Here is an 18,707-nt window from a genome sequence, read left to right as displayed (position 1 = left end):
AAAGTCACCAGAGAGATATGTGTCTGTCTCTGTCTTTCTTTCTTTGGTGATAACTGGGGTGAAGCCCAGGGGCCTCACTAACATGGGGCTATAGCCATAGCCCTCTGTTTTACTTTGAAATAGCCTCCCACTAAGTTGTCCAGGCTAGCTTTGCATTCACTTTGCAGCCCAGGAAGACCCTGAACTTGGGATTCTCTTTCCACAGCCTCCCAAGTAGCTGGGATTTTAGACCCATGTCACCAGTGTCTATAAGTGTCTATAGAGTTTGTACACGTGGATGTATATGTGCTTGCATACATTGAGGCCAGAGGTCCAAATCAGATACCTTTCTTAATTGTTCTGCATGTTATTTTGAGATTAGGGTCTCTCACCAAACCTGGAGCTAATCAATTTGGCTGGGCTGGCTAAGTTCCAGTGAACCTTCTCTGTCCACCTCCCTGGGATTACAAAACATGCTACGGTGGCTACTGCTTGGAATTCAAATACAGGCCATAGACTTTCATGCCAAGTGCTATAAGACCATCTTCCCAACCCTAAGTCTCTTAAATAAATAAAATCCAGTGGCCATATCCTAAACAATGGAAATCCATCTTACATTAGCAAAGTGTAAGTATCACTCAAGCACTATGGTGCCTATGAGACACATGGTCCTGGGCATTTGATATAAACTAATATAAATAGAAAAATGAGCCTCAGAAACTAGGTGTTCCAATAAAGACTTCTTTATTACCTGTGTGTATTTGCATAAAAGTACATCTTCTGGGTAGTATTTTCTTAGTCTCATTAAAGTAAATTTTTCCATGGGCAGTTAAGACTTTTAAAGTTCTTTAGAGACTTTAAATACACAAAAGTAATTGGAAGCACAAGTGGCTGGCTTTCTCCGGTGGCCCCAGCTCTGCTGCGAGGGATCAAGAGGAGGCTGAGCAACCAGCTTTGCCACTGCCCAATGGGAAGGGCAAGTGCTGATCTCACTCAATGAATGTGTGCTTCCCAGTTATCTGTGCCCTTTGCACATACATGGAGTTGCCTTGAAGGAATTTGGTTATTATTCCATCATTTCTATCACACCTAAAAAGGGACATCTCTCTTCTTGAGCATTCATCCCAAAGGCCCTGGCCATGCCTAACCTCACCCCATAAACTTTTCCAGTGCCTCTGGAAGCATCAGCCTGCTACCAGCTGGTGCTCCTGCCACAGCCTCCTCTTAGAGTACACCTGTCACCCAGTCTGCCATTCCTGTAGCCCCACTAAGTGCTGCTACTTGTGTCATCACAGCCTCCTACCTCAGCCTGAAAATGGCAATAGTGCTCTCAGGCTTTCCTTGCTGTTGCTGAACTAGCCTATACTTACTCCCTCGAGTCTCTGTTCTTAATCTCATCTGTTCAAACTAATATCCAAGTACCTCATATCTTTACTGATGTGCTGTGCCTGTCATGTTAGCTCCTGACTTGCACTTCCAAACTACTGCTGTTTTAAGTCTCTGGCATTTCAATGTATACCCAGAGCAGTGGCATGTCCCATAATGTAGGTACATATCCGGAATATCCACCCTTCAAAGATCCTGCCATGTATCTCGCTTCCCCTTGGACATATAACTGACATCAATAGATGGTCACACTCCCTAGATTATTTAGTTCTATGTCCTTTTCTCTAGATCCTAACCCTAACATCCTCAGCCATATTCACTCCCAGTCATCGATCAATCTTCTTTCAACTATATCTGATCTCTACTTAGAGGTTCTCTCAACACTGGCCATCTAGCTTAACTTCTAGGTCCAACATGACCACCATGGTCTTATATATCCACAACATCCTTTGCTTGGTTAGATCTAACTCTTTCTTGACTACATGCCTATATCATACAGCTGACCTTAGCTAGAGAAACACATAATAAATGTATTCACAGAAACTTTTCAGATACAATACAGTTTCTAAATTCTATTGCTTGACCTCTTTCTACTAAGACCTTCCAGGGCATAGATTTTTCAGATAACCCCACAACAATGTGTTCATCTAAATTTCCCACATACCATGAATAATATATTAAACCATAGAGTAGCACTCACCACTCCCTTACTGACCAAACAGGAGTCAGGGGAAGAGTAAATAAAATCACTCAAGTTTTCCAAACTCAGAACTAGGAGTTTCTGGAATCTACAAGGGCTATTATGATGCTTGAAAATTTCTAAACACATCAACTGAGATTTCAAGATACTAGAGAGAAAGAACAGGACAGAAAGGAAAGGCAAAAACTTGACCTATGAGAGATCAAATCTCAAAATACACACACACACACACAATGCAGTAAACATTTGTGGAGTCAGTTCTCACTTTCTTATGTGGGTTGTAGGGACTGAACTCAGGTCATCTGGCTTGCACAACATGCACTTTACTTGCTGAGCCACCTCATAGGCCTTCACAATTCTGAACAACTATCCTCAAAAACAGGACAATGAAGAAATAGGCCTTTGAAAATGCTTAAGGAAAATGACACTTTTATATGCCTTTGAGGTTATGGGAATTTTTTTAACAGCGCACTTTTTCTTCCCCCCTCAAGAAACAACTGGAATATATACCAACAAAAAAGTGAAGCAAAGAGGAAGGTGGTAAGACCAAGAAAAGAACACCCATCCATCGCACAGACAGAGTCTCCTCAGGCCTGAAGGGTGAGCACACCAGGAGTGAAGAAATCTCTAAAGTCCAGGATGGATTTAGTCAGAGGCTCAAGATGGGAACCCCTGGTGTATATCAGAAAAACTCTGAGTGGGCTTAAACTACTGTCCAAAACACAAGGTAACTTTGTGAGAAACACAAGAAAATAGTCACACAGCATCCAGCCAGTGACACACACTGAGGGACAGCTAAGGAGGGTGGAAGGGCTGGGCAGCAAGCTTTGTATGCATCCGATGCACTCTTTTTTTGAGACATAAAACATGAATTGACTTTTCTTTCTCAAAATGTCACTTTAATACAAAGTTATAAATATATTTCTAACTTTTTTTTCTAGTTTTTTTTTTTTTTTTTCAAGACAGGGTTTCACTATAGTTCTGACTGTCCTGGAACCTACTCTGTAGACCAAGCTACCCTTAACCACACAGAAATCCACCTGCCTCCACCGTCTGAGTACTGAGATTAAAGACATGTCCCACTACTACACCCAGCTATTTCTAATTTCCAATGAGCACTCTAACTCACCTTAGGTAAACCAACAGTTTCAGATGAGTAGACAACTTACCTGGGACAGGAGCTCGTCCTTCTCTCCAGCCAGTTTTCGTAGCCTCACATCTAGAACAAGTGGGGAGGCTGTAAACTAAAGGTGTTCACAAATAGCCAACATCTAATAAATTACATTATTTACACTCTGAACATGAGAAGACACAAAGGCTTTAACTGCAATAAAAATACTTTATTCATACTCCCAGCCAATTATCAAATAAAATATCTGTTCCCAGAGCACCGACTTTCTGCCTAGAAACAAACTGGGGTCCACAGGAAACCAGGTTTTTGTTGTTGTTGCTGCAAAAATGTGCAAGCTTTTCCCAGCTGTCTTTAGAGGCTCCCACTCTTGGTATGACTATGAAGTAAGGTACCAGTGGGCTAATGGCTAAGTGGGAGCAGGCAAGTGAGGTACTTTAGACCTCAGGGTGAAACACAAAGCCTGGTGGATCAGAAAACCCAGAGTGGGCTTAAACTGATGTTTAAACTCATGGCTAACTTACTGATGAACACAAGAAAATCAAGCATACAGAACCTGGGCTTTAGCCTGGGACAGATGCCCAGGGCAGCTTCTTCCCGAGCAGGAACAGCCCCTATGTTGAGGAAACGACTAGTTTAGCTAATGCAGCTGCTCACAGCTGGCCAGCGAACCCATAATAAATAAGGTTCGCCGAGTCAGTTCCAGTTTCCAAAGGTGGAGGAACCCAAGAGGGCCGGCCACTGCCTCCTTCGGTTCTGTACAGTGTCTGGCTATGAACAGCAGGAATGGATGGAAACAGCAAAACAGTAAACTGACTTAAAAGATTTTTGGTTTCATTTGGTTTTTTAGCTTGGGTGGTTTTTAAGTGTGGGCTTTATAAATGACAATGTCATGTTAAATATCAAAAGTGAACATGCCTGCAGGATCTCTTCTCTAGCTTTCCAGCATCCTTTATCAAAGTGCACAACAATTAATTGTATTTCTAGAATTCTACAAGAGATAATTTGCCTGCTAACTTTAAAATATTTCAGCCTGTGTTGTTCTTACAGTGCTCACATTCCCTTAAACACGCGAGAACAAAGTAAAGGAGAAAGAATCAAATGTAAACTGATGACACAGATCTATCTGTGCTGTCTTTCTTCCCCTAGTGTGAGATTTTTTATAAGGCAACATTTAAGTTGGGCCCTTTTGTGACTTCCTAGAGAGAAACTGTCATCCCATTCTCTGGGGTTACTCTCAGCAGGACTACAGCCCTGCTCTGGAAGTCACACTTCAGTATGGTCTCTTCCATCGTTATGAAAAGTGGTGGCAAAGAGCTGCAGAGTCCCAGGGTAAGCTTAGAATCTAAATCTAAATCCATGTGGGCCAGGAAGAGGCTAAGCAAATGCTGCGACATCCTACCAGCCCTGAGCTGCCCACGGGATGGGACACTGGACTCTGCACAAAGCCTACTTTAAGCACAAGGAGATGTGTATAAACCTGCAGTGCTTTCCTCATGATGACTCCGCTGCTGTTTTCCCAGATCAAGAATGTCTAAGGACAATGTGTCCAGATTCCGTCTTGGCACCCACCCTGACCCCACCTGGAAGCCCGACATCAATCCAAGACTAAATAGCAAGCAGTGTCTCACCTAGTGGCCCTTCTCCGGCTGACTCCAAGACCTGAGCAGCTTCCTGAGACACAGCAGTAATGGCTCCAACCACAGGCTCATGATTGACATCACCATTGGGAGTGCTGTCTGGGATTATAACTAAGCCATATTTCTGTGGAGAAGAAAAAACTTAGTATCACAAACGATAACCCACACAGAAACTAAGCTCTCTTGCGGCATCTCTGCAACAATGTTTGTTTGCCATGGGTAAAAGCTAGTGAGAAATTAGTTATGTGATATACTTCTGTGGAGGAAACGGCTCAACCTATCATCTTATCAAGGCTGTTGTTTACGATCAGAAAAGAAATAAGGCAAGAGGAGGGGAAGAAGGCCCAGGCTGACATACCTCTGCTGTCTTCACTGTCTGCTGCAGGTCAGCCAGCTCCTCTCTGAGCACATCTCGCTCATTCCTGAGACAGGCAATGTGTTCTTTCTGTTTCTCTAGGGCCTGGTTTTAGGCAGGGTAGCAAGGGCAAGAACAGCATAGAAAAAGAGCAAGAGAAAGGTGACTAATCCAATAAGCAGGAAGGCCTACAAGCAGGAGCCCAGAAGCATGGAAACAGCAGCCAGGCAGCAGGGGAACAGCCTGTGTGCGCAGCTGCGCAACAGTTTCAATAGAAGAGTGCTCATGCATGAATCTGGCCAGACATGCTCATCACATGAAGACCATCTTTACACACAAAAATTTTCTGCCTGATTTCCTCAGTATGTTTTCATTTGGTAAACAGCAACAACAAAAAAACCACATTTCATTTCATGTTAAACAAGAGTAGTTTAATTTAAAAATATGCTTGATTTTAAAAATGAAATTAGTTTGGGAAGAAAAGTGGTGAGTCTGGATAAATTATTTTAAATACTGGCTGTCTGCTTCTCTCCAAGTGTTAGAGCAAGGTACTCAGATATTACCTGACCCAAGACAGCTCCTCTTCCAAGGGTGTCTCTACAACCTGCTTATGTTAACTTAATTATACACAAGTATGATTCATTTGTTTTTTTGATATACTGATAAAATAAGAAAAAAAAAAAAAAGAACACTAGCCCAGCTGGATGAGAGGTCAGGGGTCTCAGATCTAGCCTTGGGGACCTGACACCGTCATACCCACACATATGACAGACAGAGTTTGTCAGCATCATCCACTTCAGAGGCATGCTGGCCTTGGAATACTGCTTGCACTTGGTGAGTTACAGAGTTTGGGAAAGACAGACGGGTGGGCAGTTCTGGAACCTCAAACAGCAGGATGAGAAACAGAGAGCACAGTGGCCTGGGGGAGCACCGTTTCTAAAAAGCCTTCTACTGCATATTTTTCCTGCATTTAATGTTTTTACCTCATCACCAGGTCAAAAGTGGTCAACTGCTTAGTTACTGGTGGCTAGGGGTGTTTTCCTGGTTGTCCTTGTTGCTGAACAGAAGGTCTCATACTGCCTAGGCTGGCCTTGAATTTGCCATGGAGTCCTGTGCCTCCAGGATCTACCCACAGTGGGATCACAGGCATGTGTTAATTTATACAAAGCCCGCATGGTGCAGGTCTGTGAGCACTGACTGCAGCAGTGGATGGCAGGGCCTGGTGGTGCCGCTCTGCCCTCCGCCCTCTGTGATCACTGCTCATCTTCCTGCCCAAAGTTACAGTAGCCACCAATGGGAGAAAACGAATGCAGTTCCCTCTGGTTCTAAAGCCCTCACCTGTGGTTTTATAGCACAGCCTACACAGGCTGCATTTCCTTCTTTCATGTCCCTTAGACAAGCCCTTCCTTACTTTTCACATTACAGCGAGAGACTCTAACTCCTTCCCATAAACGGTGGAAGTGAACACACTTGCTCTATCTGCAGTTACCTGTAAAGTGACCTGAGATGCTAGATTTGAAACCTCTAACATTTACTGCTGGTGTCAACACTCTTAACAACAAATGAAACATTAGGACACCACAGGAGCACTTCCTGTCTGAACTGCGTGGGTTAGATGTGTGTTACAGGCACAGCAGACACACAGCAGACACTCCCCACAGTTAGATGTGTGTTATAGGCACAGCAGACAGTTGGTGTAATCATGACCTGTAGCTGAGGAGGTGGTCACTTTCACAGTATGCTTGTCAATAATCCCACTGAATACAAAAGACCTCAGGAACAGACCAATCTCAAGAATTCCAGCAAATACCAGTACATGGCTTTTGTATCTCCTTCAACAATTATAGTACTGGGTTTTGTTTTACTTTTAGATTTTAAAATTTCCTCTTCCCATAATTACAGATAGGAAAATAAAATATATCCTGTATATTTGTTCATTTCACCACAAAACTTGAAAGTTACTGAAATACCTTATAATTGGGTCAAATGCATTTGTTCTCCATCTGTAATCCTCTGTACTGTCTGACCACACAACCACCACCCTGTGCCTGCAGGCAGCAATTGCCTCTACCAACAGACCAGAGTACAGAGTTCAACTTTGCAGAGATCTAAATACTTCTTTGTCAAAGATCTAACATCTAATTTTAGCAACAAAAAGCCAGAGATGTGGGACAGGCTGTATACTATGCAACCAGTTAAATAACTACAGTTATTGAAAATGAGAATTAACTGTGGTTGGGTTGGCCATGAGCTCAGAAGCCTTTTTGTGTGCACTATTCTAGTCTAGGTGAGAACCTGTGAGAACTGCAGGAGGCCAGCGCCGAGAGGACTGAGATCACCAAAGAAAAGCGGGACAGGAGGCAGGTTTAACCTGGGAACTGTTTCTTGGTTAACTTATTAGATTTTATTCTTGAACGTGAAGCTAGAGTGGTGCTCTGGGTGCTGAAGCAGACAAAAAGGAAGCTGGATGTGTTGGATCCAGCCTGGCCTACACAGACTATCTCAGAAATACATAAATAAATATCCAAGTCTAGAGACAGTAGCTCGGGAGTGAGTGCTTGGGCTCCATTCCTAGGACTGGAAAGAGCAAAAAGCAAGAGCAGATGATGTAACAGCTCCAGATAGAAAAGTAACAGGTGTTGGTGAAGAAATGGAGAAAGTCCACCTTTGATCACTGCCCAGGGGAATGTGGAAGCGCAGAATTGCTGTGGAATACAGAATGGCTAGTCCTCAAAAAAATTAAATGTAATAACTCAATGACTTAGCAACTCCACCTTTAGGGATGGACCCACAACAACAGAAAGCAGAGCACAAGAGAGATGTCTGCACCACATGTTCACAGCGGCAGAGATGGATGCTGCTGCCCAGGTGTCAGTAACAGATAAGTCAGATACAGATGAGGAGGGATGCCATTCAGTTTCAAAACGTAGAAAAATTTGCTGAGTGTTGGTGAAAGATGCCTGGAACCCCAGCACTGAGAAGGAAGTGGGAGAGTCAGCCTGAACTACAAAGTAAGATCACACACAGGAGAGGGGAGAGGAGAAAGAGATGAGGAGGAGAGAGACTGATGCATTAATTCTCACACACACTGATGCTGATGAAGCGTGAGGATCTCACACTACTGAACTCAAGTAGCCATAAATGGACAAGGGCTATATGTGTGCACCTCAATGAGGAGCCTGAGTAGTTAACTCGGAAACAGGGTGGAGCAGTGGCTGGCAGGGTTGAGGCAGTGCCATGGCTTAATAGGAACAGACCTTAAGCTGGAGAGGACCGGAACAGTGCGCACTGGCATGTCCAACGGTCATTGTTTGTATCAGACACAATGTAAAGAAAAGCTAAGGGAGGGATAAACTACTGTTACAACTGGATAAACCTTTTGAGTTATGCTGAAAGGAAAAAAATCTAGGTCCCAAAACGTTACACACTGTAGGTTTCTATTTATATAACGTTCTTAAAATGGCAAAATTACAGAGTGGCTGTCAGGACTGGCAGGCAGTGGTAGATGGGTGCCTATAAAAAGGAGAGTGGAAGTGGCTCTGTCTTCACTGCACCAGACATGTCCTGGCTGTGACACTGCACTACAGCTCTGCACAACGTGTCATTTGTGAGCAAAGGTATTGTTTCTTACACTTGAACAAGATTCTTAACTTTCCTCACTATGAAAACATTTGATTTTGTAAAAAAGCATGCATTATTGTGTGTATGGTGTGAGAGCTGGCACAAATACAACAGAGGTCAGGAGCACTTTGGAGTCTTCCCTCCCCCCACCTGCAGGTGGGTTCTGGAGACCAACGCCAAGGCATCACATTTGCAAGACAATCTCAGCAGCCTAACGAAGTTTACTTTTTAAAGGCTAAATACATTATATCTTATAGAAAGTCAATAAATCCTGACAATTAAACACAAAGTGATATCTATCTTAACCCTCAGCATATACATTTCTTTCCTTTCCTTTCTTTTTGAGACCGGTCATACGGTGAGGAGGCTAGCCTTGAATTCATGAGATCCACCTGCCTGCCTCAGGGTCTCCTAAGTGCTAGGATCACAGGTGTGTGTCGATACAACCAGCATCATTATGTCTTTTTAGTAGGAAAACAAGGTCTGTGTTACTAAACTATTTTATAGGGTGTGTAGTTTTACTCTAGCTAGTCAGCTTATGTTCCAAGATAATCAGTCTAAAACACTAAGAAAATCTGAGACACCCTGGGCCACCTGACTCGGGAGATGGTCATCCTGGACAGTGTGTGCATTTTAAACTTTTTCTCTACAAACTGCCTACTGTGCTCCCACCCCCACACATCACTTCACCTTCTCAAGGAAGAACATTTATAAATTAAGTAATTCACAATTGCAATGTCCCTTGGGAAGATTTTCTAGGTTTTGATGGAATTTTGGAGACTTGGTAACTTAAACTTCAAAAAATTATATAAAAGTATCTTCTGTTCTTTAAATTTCTGCCCTATGGAACTAGGTATGTATCTATTTTTTGCTATCCTGCAGCATGCTTGGCATGCACCCATAGCACCACACAAAGCAGCAATGAGGAAGTTTTCCTTACCAGGTCCTATTGGACATGCAGGGTTATAATTAGAGCTGGTGTCCAGGTTTGGCAGCCCTGTGATCTTACATTCCTATCCATTTCCATAATTAAACTGATTTGTAATCCTTTCCTATTTTATTCACCAACGATTTATAAGCTAACATTCCCCCTCCACCCCCATCTTCTTTTTCCATATTTTATAATGTAAGCATATCTAACTGCCCACAGAATTTGAATTAGATGCCTGTGGTTGCTGTGGGGTAAGAATCTTTATAATATGGGGAATGAAGAACACTTCTTTTAAAGGTTTCCATTTGTGAGCATCACAAGCATGGAGTCTACAAAAAGAAGTTCTCTCTAGGCACACTATCAGGGTTTCCTAGGGAAGTTATTCTCTGACTTCCGTTTATCCATACTGTCTAAACATGTAATAATAGAAGTAGGGCTTTTGGCAACCTCTGAGTTAAATTCTCTTGGTCTATCCCTGAGGATTGAGCTCCTCCAAAGCCCCACCTCCTCTCATACCCCAATTGTTTTATCTTTCCAGAGCAGGGTCTCTTGGAGGTCAAACACCTCTTTTGTCAGGGAGTCTATTTTCTGCTGGAGGCGCTGATTCTCCTGAAGAAGAGGGGGAGGAAAATAATAAAAGCAGAAAGAAAAAAGCAAGGGAGTTAGAAGAAAGAAAACAGAGGGAGATGGGTGATTTTAACAGGGAGGCAGGGAAGTCTATGATCCATAGAAAAGGGAAAGGGGGCATCCATTGTCTCCCGGCTGGCCCCCAACAGTAAGCAAGGGAAGACGGCAGGAGGCAGCCAAGCATGTACTGTGTGTAAAGGCCCCGGGTTTGATCCCGAGCACCACAAGAAAAGAGGGCAGGGTAAATGTTACAAAGGGCATCAGAATAGCTGTTCCAACCACAGTTCTGTGGCAGCCATCCAGCCTTCATTCTATGCACACACTCCTGCATATTTATCCTGTGATAACTGCCCTTCTACACAAACATGGACCATTATATTTGCAGAAGAAAACTTGTGTTTGCTTATGAACAAATAATCCTTTACCAGAAAGGAAACTGTAGCTTTGAATGTTACTCGGTAAAGGAAAAAAACAACAAAAAAAAAAAAACAAAAACCACAGACATAACTCAGCTTGATCATTTTGATTTCTGTTGGCAAAAACTGAAATATCAAGAATATCATAAAGTATAAAAGAAACATTAGTTTTTAGAAAGATAGGATTTTAATGTATATGAGTACACTATTGCTCTCTTCAGATGACACAGCAGAAGAGGGCATCAGATCCCATTATACATGTTTGTGAGTCAACACATGGTTGCTGAGAATTGAACTCAGGACCTCTGGAAGAGCAGTCAGTGCTCTTAACTGTTGAGCCACCTCCCCAATGAGAGATGGGGTTTTAACACTTAGTTGTTTTCAAGCATGTCTTTGGATGAGTAATGATTTAACACTAACTCAGCCCAGAATCCCCTGGGGGAAAAGTCTCAGGTGAATATAATTGTCTTTATTAGGTCAGTCTGTAGGCATGTCTGTGAGAGACTGATGTGAGAGGGCTACTGGCTGGGCAGATGGTCTGGGCTATATAAGGAAGTTATAGTGAGGAATAAAAGCTTCAGCCAGTCAGTGAGCTGGCTAGCTAGTACACGCATGCTCCATGGATCACGGTGCACTTCCTTGGTTGTGAGTGAGTTCGATGTTTGAAGATGATCTTGTGTGGAACATCAGTACAGTCAGGTTCCTGCCTTGTGTTCCTGCCCTGACTTCCCACAATGATGGGCTGTGACCTGAGAATGCAAGGTGAATAAGCCCACTTCTCCTCCCCTAAGTTGCTTTTGGCCATCACAGTAACAAAAAGGCAACCAGAACAAATGCTTATCCCAGACCTCTTCCCATGTTTCCCCTATGTGCCACCAACCAATGACCAGTGACACTGCCCCACTCACACACTCTCCACTTGATTATGCAGATCTTAATTTTCAAGACCTAAAGGCACTGCATGTGATACTTGGGTGTCAGTCACGCATGATCAATAGATACTTACATCAAAAGATGGGACTGAGAACATAAAAAGACTACGGGACTCAAAGTCTGTATCTAGCACCCCGGGCTTGTTTGCCAAGAAACTGGTGACAAATGACAAAAATCAAGCCTTACTATTTCTCACATGGACTTCTTAATAAAAACCAAGCACTCAAGCACATCGGGGTGACAGTGAAATGCCTTAACTATGCTGTGGCCCACCCTCCTTTCACAGGGATGCTGCTTCAGTGTGGCACAGTTCCTCCACAGTGCAGAGCTGAAGCTCTGTAGTCTAAGTTAAAGACCTTGACAACTCTCTCCTTTTCTTCAGCTACCTCAAAGTGTATTAACCTGAGTGAAGGTTAAAATTCTTACTCAAGAATCATGTCCTATAGCATGGCATGCACCAGGACCCACAGAATATGTGACTCTAATGCTTCCCTTCCCAAATTCCTAAATGACATCTTCAGGAAACAGTGCTTAAGAATAAAAGACATCAACTAAAAGTCCTACTATTAAAGGGAGGATTTTATTGAGCTGTAAGCGTTCACTTTTTATGCTTGCCTTTATATTTCATTTTCAGAAATTTTTGGGAGTCAGTGTTAACACAAACTTTATAGCAGCAGTTCTCAACATGTATGTCATGACTCCTTTAGGGGACAAACAACCTGTTCACAGGTCACCTAAGACTATCAGAAAACAGATAATTACATTACCATTCATCACAGTAGCAAAATTATAGTTATGAAGTAGCATCAGAAATAATTTCATGGTTGGAGGTCATCATGCCACAACATAAGGAATTAAAGGGTCACACCAGGAAAGCTGAGAACACTGCGTTGTAGGATTTCAATATCTCCCTGCAAACACCACCATCCTATCCAATTCATTTTTCAAAATCGAGCATCTCCACAGTTGAAGCACATACCTCGATGAGCTCGTCCCTCTGCCGAAGGCCCTCTTTGAGTTCATCCATTTTATGCTGCAGCACACTGCACATGTGTTTCTGCCTTTCTAACTCCTGTTATTAAGAAAATGCTACTGTTAGAGGGCATGGAATAGACACAAAGCTCAACATATGTAGTTTTAACATAGAGGTCCCATGTGACTCCCATAATCATGCCTCGATGGCTGACTTGCATGGAAAGGGTCAAACTTTAAATCTCCATCTTGTATGATGAAAGAAGAAAAGGTCCAAAAGGGACAGCAAAATGTAAGGACATGTTTAAAATGAGTAACTGCAGAGAGAGAATTCCAATCTCCAGAAACAACACAGGGAACGCAAGCAGAGACTAGTTAAACTGTAGAACAGCAGAGCTACCACAGAGGAAAGGTAAGTGATACACTACCCAAGGAATTGTAATTTATGTTCAGAGACAAATATTTATTAACCTTTTTCCATCTGGAGGACTCCTAAAATAAGATAACAACAATAACAACAAAAGTCCACTGAGAACATGGAAGAGAAGCACAGGAGCTCTGCGTGTCATCACACATAGCTTTGCAGGATGACTTCTGGACAGCAAACACGGCAAATACTCTGGATGTGCACAACAGAGTAACTGCAGCAGGAAAATCAGAGATTTGTGTGCTACAAGCAGAACATTTACTGTGTGTTGATATTCTCTAAGGGAAGAGCACAAATGCATGTGTTTCTATCTATCTCAAATGTTGTATCTCTCTTTTTAATCAAAATTGGCTGACATATCTTCTTGGCTTATAAAAGGAAAGACAGATCACTAAATGGAAGAACTCTCCAGGGCTGGAGGGATGGCTCAGCAGGTACAAGCACTTGCTGCTTCAGTTTGGCGTCCAGCACCCATGTGGTGGCTCACAGCCATCTAAGTGTAGTTCCCAAGATCTAATTCCTTCTTCTGACCTACACAAGCACCAGGTATACATATGGTGCACAAGCATATACAAAACAAAATGAATGAAAAACTTTAAAACATAGAAATAAAATTTTAAAATCCCCCTAAGAAGGAGGAAAATGAGGATGAAAGACAGAAAATTTAAATTCATATCCTTTGACTTCAGATCTACCTATCCTTACATAGGTCAGAGTTCAATTTAAAACTTAGCTCCAGGTAGAAGAAGCAACCCACGTCCCAGCAAATGAAGACTGGTGGGTAAAATGTGGCAAAGACGGGGGATGGCACCCAGCCTTGTGAAAGAAGAGCTCCATGCTGTGTTGTAAGTCAAGACGGGTGCTGATGAAGGTAGGGTGATAGCTGCCAAGGGCTGGGAAAAGGTCAAATGTCTTCTTTAGAGTTTACTTTTGCAAGATTAAAACATACAGATTTCACACACAACAGCATTAGAAAACTTCTGAACTACACCCTTTAAAATGGCTAAAATGATAACTTTATTGTGGTATGTCTTTATCATAATTGAAAAGAAAAAAACCCAACTATTTCAAGCAACTTTTAAAAACCAGTATCTTGGCTATGCACAGCCTACTGTCCTAAAGTAAAGGCCAAGCCAAGCACTGTGACTGTTTTCTATAACTACACCAGGGTTACCCTGCTCTTGCTTTTCTGAGTGACATGAAATAAAGCAGGAAGAGAGACCGGATACAATCCCTAGAGTCATGCATATAAACTTGAACCATCACGGCATGGTGTATTTTTCATATAAACGAAACAGTGCCTGTGTGCATATTTTGACGGAAGGGTCATGAAGTGACTGAGCATCAAGAGCAGCCCCGGCCTGCAGGACAGACACAGAGGCTCTCCTTTGACAAAGGATGCTAAAGGCAACGTCAGAAAGCATGAAGGCTATCTATCAGTGAACCCTCCAAAGTACTTGGGAATCAGCAGAAAAGGGGCTCACGATAGCCAAGAGGTAGGAAAATCTGAGCATCAATAGGAACAAAAGCTGAAATGCACAAAATGCAAATTTATAAAGACTTCATAAAGAATAACTAGTCATGGTGAGAGTTCAATTCCTTATTTTGAAACTATAAAAGCAAAGGAGTCTTTATTTTGACTTTCAAAACTATGCAAATTGTCTCATCTAGGTAATAAAAAAATGAAGATCCTCTCTAAAGATAGACATGATAAAAGATAATAAGGCCACAAAGTGTAAGAAGGTTAAAAAGAAACACAAAAAAAGGGGGGAGAAGACAGCTACAAATCATTTATCTGTTACTTAACCTATATCTGAAATATAGTCTTGCAACAGTAATAAAAATTGCAAAATGAGCAATTTCAAAAGAGAAACCAGAAGCCCATGAAAAGATACTCAAAACCATCAGCTTTCTCAGAGAAATGCAAATCAGGGATAAATCCACTAGATGGCGAGACTGGAAAAGCCAAACACCAGCAAATAATGGAGAGGATATTGGTAAAGAACATAGCCAGTAACATCGGCTAAAATGCTCACACAGCTTTGGAATGTCTGCTGCTCCTCACTTAGTTGGTGCAGTTGCCAAACAACCCAACAATCCCACTCCTAAGTAATTAGACAAAGAAAAGCAATGTCCACACAAAAACCACAGAGATGCTCGTGTCAGCATTTTTCATGAAAGGCCAAAGGGAAAAACAACCCAAATATTAATTAATGCTGCAGGATCCCCCAACACAAGTAGCTACCCTAAAGATGGAATATTAACATGTCACAGAAAGAAATGAAGCATTTATATGTATGCCACAACATGGCTGACTCAGGATTACTACACTAAGTGTAAGATGACAATCATGAAATAGTTCCTTTTATGATTCTGTTGATATCAAAGTCTAGAATGAGGAACTCTATAGAGACACACAGATCAGTAGTTACTTGGGACTGGGGGATCAAGCACAGGAAGATGGTGGCTAAAGAATATTCAGATACTACTTCAGAAAATGTCAATAATTTTATAGATGTGACAGATGCACCTTTATATGAATATACTAAACCACTGAATCACAGGCTTTAAATGGGAAGTTATATATGAATTAAATAATTTAAAATTTTTTGTATGTTTTGCCTGTGTGTATAACTGTGCATCACTTGCTTGCCTGGTAACCATGAAAGCCAGAAGAGGGTATAAGATTCCCTGGAGCTGGATCTAAGCTCTAAACATCCAACTACAGCACAAGAAGACAGCAGCTACCTGGGCTCTGTAGAAAGGACCATGCCACTTCTGAAGCAGACTTGAAAGAGGGCTCCAGTTACATTTAGTGACATCTCTACACCTGACAGCCTGTTCGCAGAAACTAAAGAGGACAGGGAGCCCCCCTCCAAAAAAACAAAACAAAACAAAAAAAAAAACAAAAACAAAAACAAAAAAAAAAAAAAAAAAAAAACACTGTGGGCATGAGAAAAAGAAAGAATTTAAGAACAGCAAGCTCTTAGCAATCAAGTTTCCTCAAATCTAAACTGCAATGGAGAGCGGTGGAAAGGGAACCATTGAGTCTCAGCACAGCAACCAATTTCAAGGTGTGGGGCTCGCCTAGATCATGGAGGGCACAGCTAAGAGAGGGTTGATTGGGGGTGGGGTACGGATTATACAAGGTCTCAGGGTCTCACTGGACAGTCCAGGCTGACCCAAAATTTACTGCTAGATTAGGCTGGTCTCAGACTCACAGAACATCCTCTTGACTCTAATTCCTCCATACTAGGATTAAAGATGTGTGCCACCATACCAGCTTCTGTTTCTGTTTTGTTTTGAGAAAGGGTCTCAATGTGATCCTGGAAGCCATAAATCCATTATTCTCCTGCCTCAGCTTCTCAACTGCTAGGATTACGTACACAGCCATGGCTAGCTTCTGAATTTTTTCTAAGCGTAAAAAAGGAAAACTGTGTATGGCACTTTGAAACTACTAAAATTTTAATATATTGAATTGATATTAATTTTTCAAGTATGACTTGGTCTTTTGTATGAGCATGTGTATGTATACATGTCTGTGGGTGTCAGATATGCAAGAGTGGAGGATGAGGCTTAAGCCAGGGATTTACTCTCTCACCTTTCATATTAAGGCAGTTTCTTGTTTAACCCAGAGCTCACTAATTTGTCTTGTCCCCCTAGCTTACTCCAGGTATCTTGTCTCTGCCTCCTAGAATTACAGATGGGCTGCCATGCTATGGGATTTCCATGGGCACTGGGCATCCAAACTCCTGTCCTTAAGTTTATATGACAAGTACTTTATCTGCTCAGCCATCTCAAGCCCTGAAATGTCTTTTAAAGGGAGAACATGTATTCTGTCAAGATTAATAATTAAAATTAGATGTCTAGAATTTATTTTAAATACAGAGTGGATGAAAAGGACAGTGCTGGGCTAACTATGGTTTGGTGGCAACAAGAGGAAGCTGATGGACTCATTAGATTCTCTATATTCTTTTTCATTTGTTTAAAATCAATATAAATCTTAGAGACTTGTTTTTATCTCATGTGTCTGTGTGAATATCTACATGCATCCACATGTAACATGTATGCCAGAACCTGCAGAGGTCAGAAGTATGGGTCAGATCCTGTGGAGCTGGAGTTACACGCAGTTGTGAGCTACCTGATGTGGGTGCTGGCAACTAAACGTGGGTCCCCTTGAAGAATCAAGTGTGCTTAGCCGCAGAGTCATCTCTTAATAACAACCCCTTAAAAACATGTCTTTACACATCAGATGAGCTAGTTTCTTATTAAAGTGTTATGGCACCATGACCACGGAAGCTTATCAAATGGTAGATAACTAGCTGTCTCCCTTTATTATGTACAGTTCAGATGGTGTTTCCAACAACTCATCAATACCCATTTCCTAAACTGTTTTCTTTGTATTTCTGTATCAGCAATATAGCAGTAACCAATTTCTAACAACGATATCCATTTATTCTCTACTTAGAAACCAACTTTAAAATGTCCAAGTCCAATAAACTTTTAATACAACTTAGTGTCTTTGCTGCAGCTGCCTGAGGGCAGATATGGCACTTTGACCAGTGGCTTTTATTTTTCAGCTGTATGTGTCTTCTTAAGAAAACACCTGTTAGTTTCTGATTCACATCTTTAAACTGCTGCTTCTAAGTAACTGGTTATTTGGAAAGTCTCTTGAAGAACTTAGAAGCTCATGGGAAAAAAAGAGAAAAGAAAAGAAAAGAAAAAAGAAATTGTCTGTCTCACCAAGAGCTTCCAAGTTCTGCCATCCTATTTACAATGGAGACAAAGAAACAACTCAACATCATTTTCACAGTTAAAAGAATAAATATTTGAGTTCATAATCTAGTTTTTAAAAACCTAAAAATGTATATAAGTTTTTCCTTCAAAAAAAAAATTTTTTTTTTTTAAAAATTGACACTGGGACACTGGCTGATTTCTCAGAGCACTCAGTTGTGACTGCAGCTTCCCAGTAACCCCATGTCCTCTAAGCAGCGGGCTGTGACTGCCTGCCCTCAAGAGAGTGGGATACAAGAGCACCTACCTTTGATTTCTCTTCGTTTTCTCTGTAAAACTCTGCCATCTGCTCCTCCTGCTCTTCAATGACGTCCTTGAGGGTGTCCACCTGGTAAATCAGATTGTTCTTCTCGTTGTCTAGCTGTGCATTGGACACCATGGCTTTCTTGTATTTCTCTTCTACTTCAGACAAAGACTCCTAAATAACAAAAAACATCAACTTACATCCAAGACAAGGTGGCTCCACATGAGTGACACACAGCAGTGTGGCCCGGCACATACACAGAACATCCCACACAATGCAAGCAGACCAGGCACTCCTTGTTCAGTAGCGTGCACATGTAACAGAGAGCTGAGAGGACACTATACCTCTCTGAGAGTGCTCTCTTTGCATGCCAAGAACACAACATCAAGCAACAAAGAAAAGATGTGCAGAAAACACTTGTTTTTAAGAAACAGAAAATGTAGAGCAAATAATATTTGTATAAGTTTCTCTTGTAGTTTCTTAAATTTTTTATTGGTTATTTTATGTATTTACATTTCAAATGTTATCCCCCTTCCTGGTTTCCCCTCCACAA

At 41.7% G+C, this 18,707-nt stretch overlaps 1 protein-coding gene across 6 annotated transcripts in view; it reads right to left on the bottom strand.

Moving 5' to 3' along the window:
• Positions 1–18,707, bottom strand: part of LRRFIP2 (LRR binding FLII interacting protein 2) — a 95,582-nt gene that overhangs the window by 4,417 nt on the left and 72,458 nt on the right. For 4 of the 6 annotated variants that reach the window (XM_080934500.1, XM_080934502.1, XM_080934501.1 and 1 more), the window contains 6 exons: positions 18,158–18,328; positions 12,697–12,789; positions 10,258–10,350; positions 5,193–5,294; positions 4,826–4,958; positions 3,235–3,284 (listed from right to left, as the gene is read on the bottom strand). In XM_080934500.1, the coding sequence (XP_080790626.1) occupies positions 3,235–3,284; positions 4,826–4,958; positions 5,193–5,294; positions 10,258–10,350; positions 12,697–12,789; positions 18,158–18,328 (642 nt within the window). The remainder of the gene's footprint in view (positions 1–3,234; positions 3,285–4,825; positions 4,959–5,192; positions 5,295–10,257; positions 10,351–12,696; positions 12,790–18,157; positions 18,329–18,707) is intronic. The other 2 variants (XM_080934503.1, XM_080934505.1) reach the window with 1 other exon arrangement.

The sequence above is a fragment of the Micromys minutus genome, assembly GCF_963924665.1.
Source record: "Micromys minutus genome assembly, chromosome: 21".
Classification (NCBI taxonomy): domain Eukaryota; kingdom Metazoa; phylum Chordata; class Mammalia; order Rodentia; family Muridae; genus Micromys; species Micromys minutus.
This window is presented reverse-complemented; position numbering and strand designations above follow the sequence as displayed.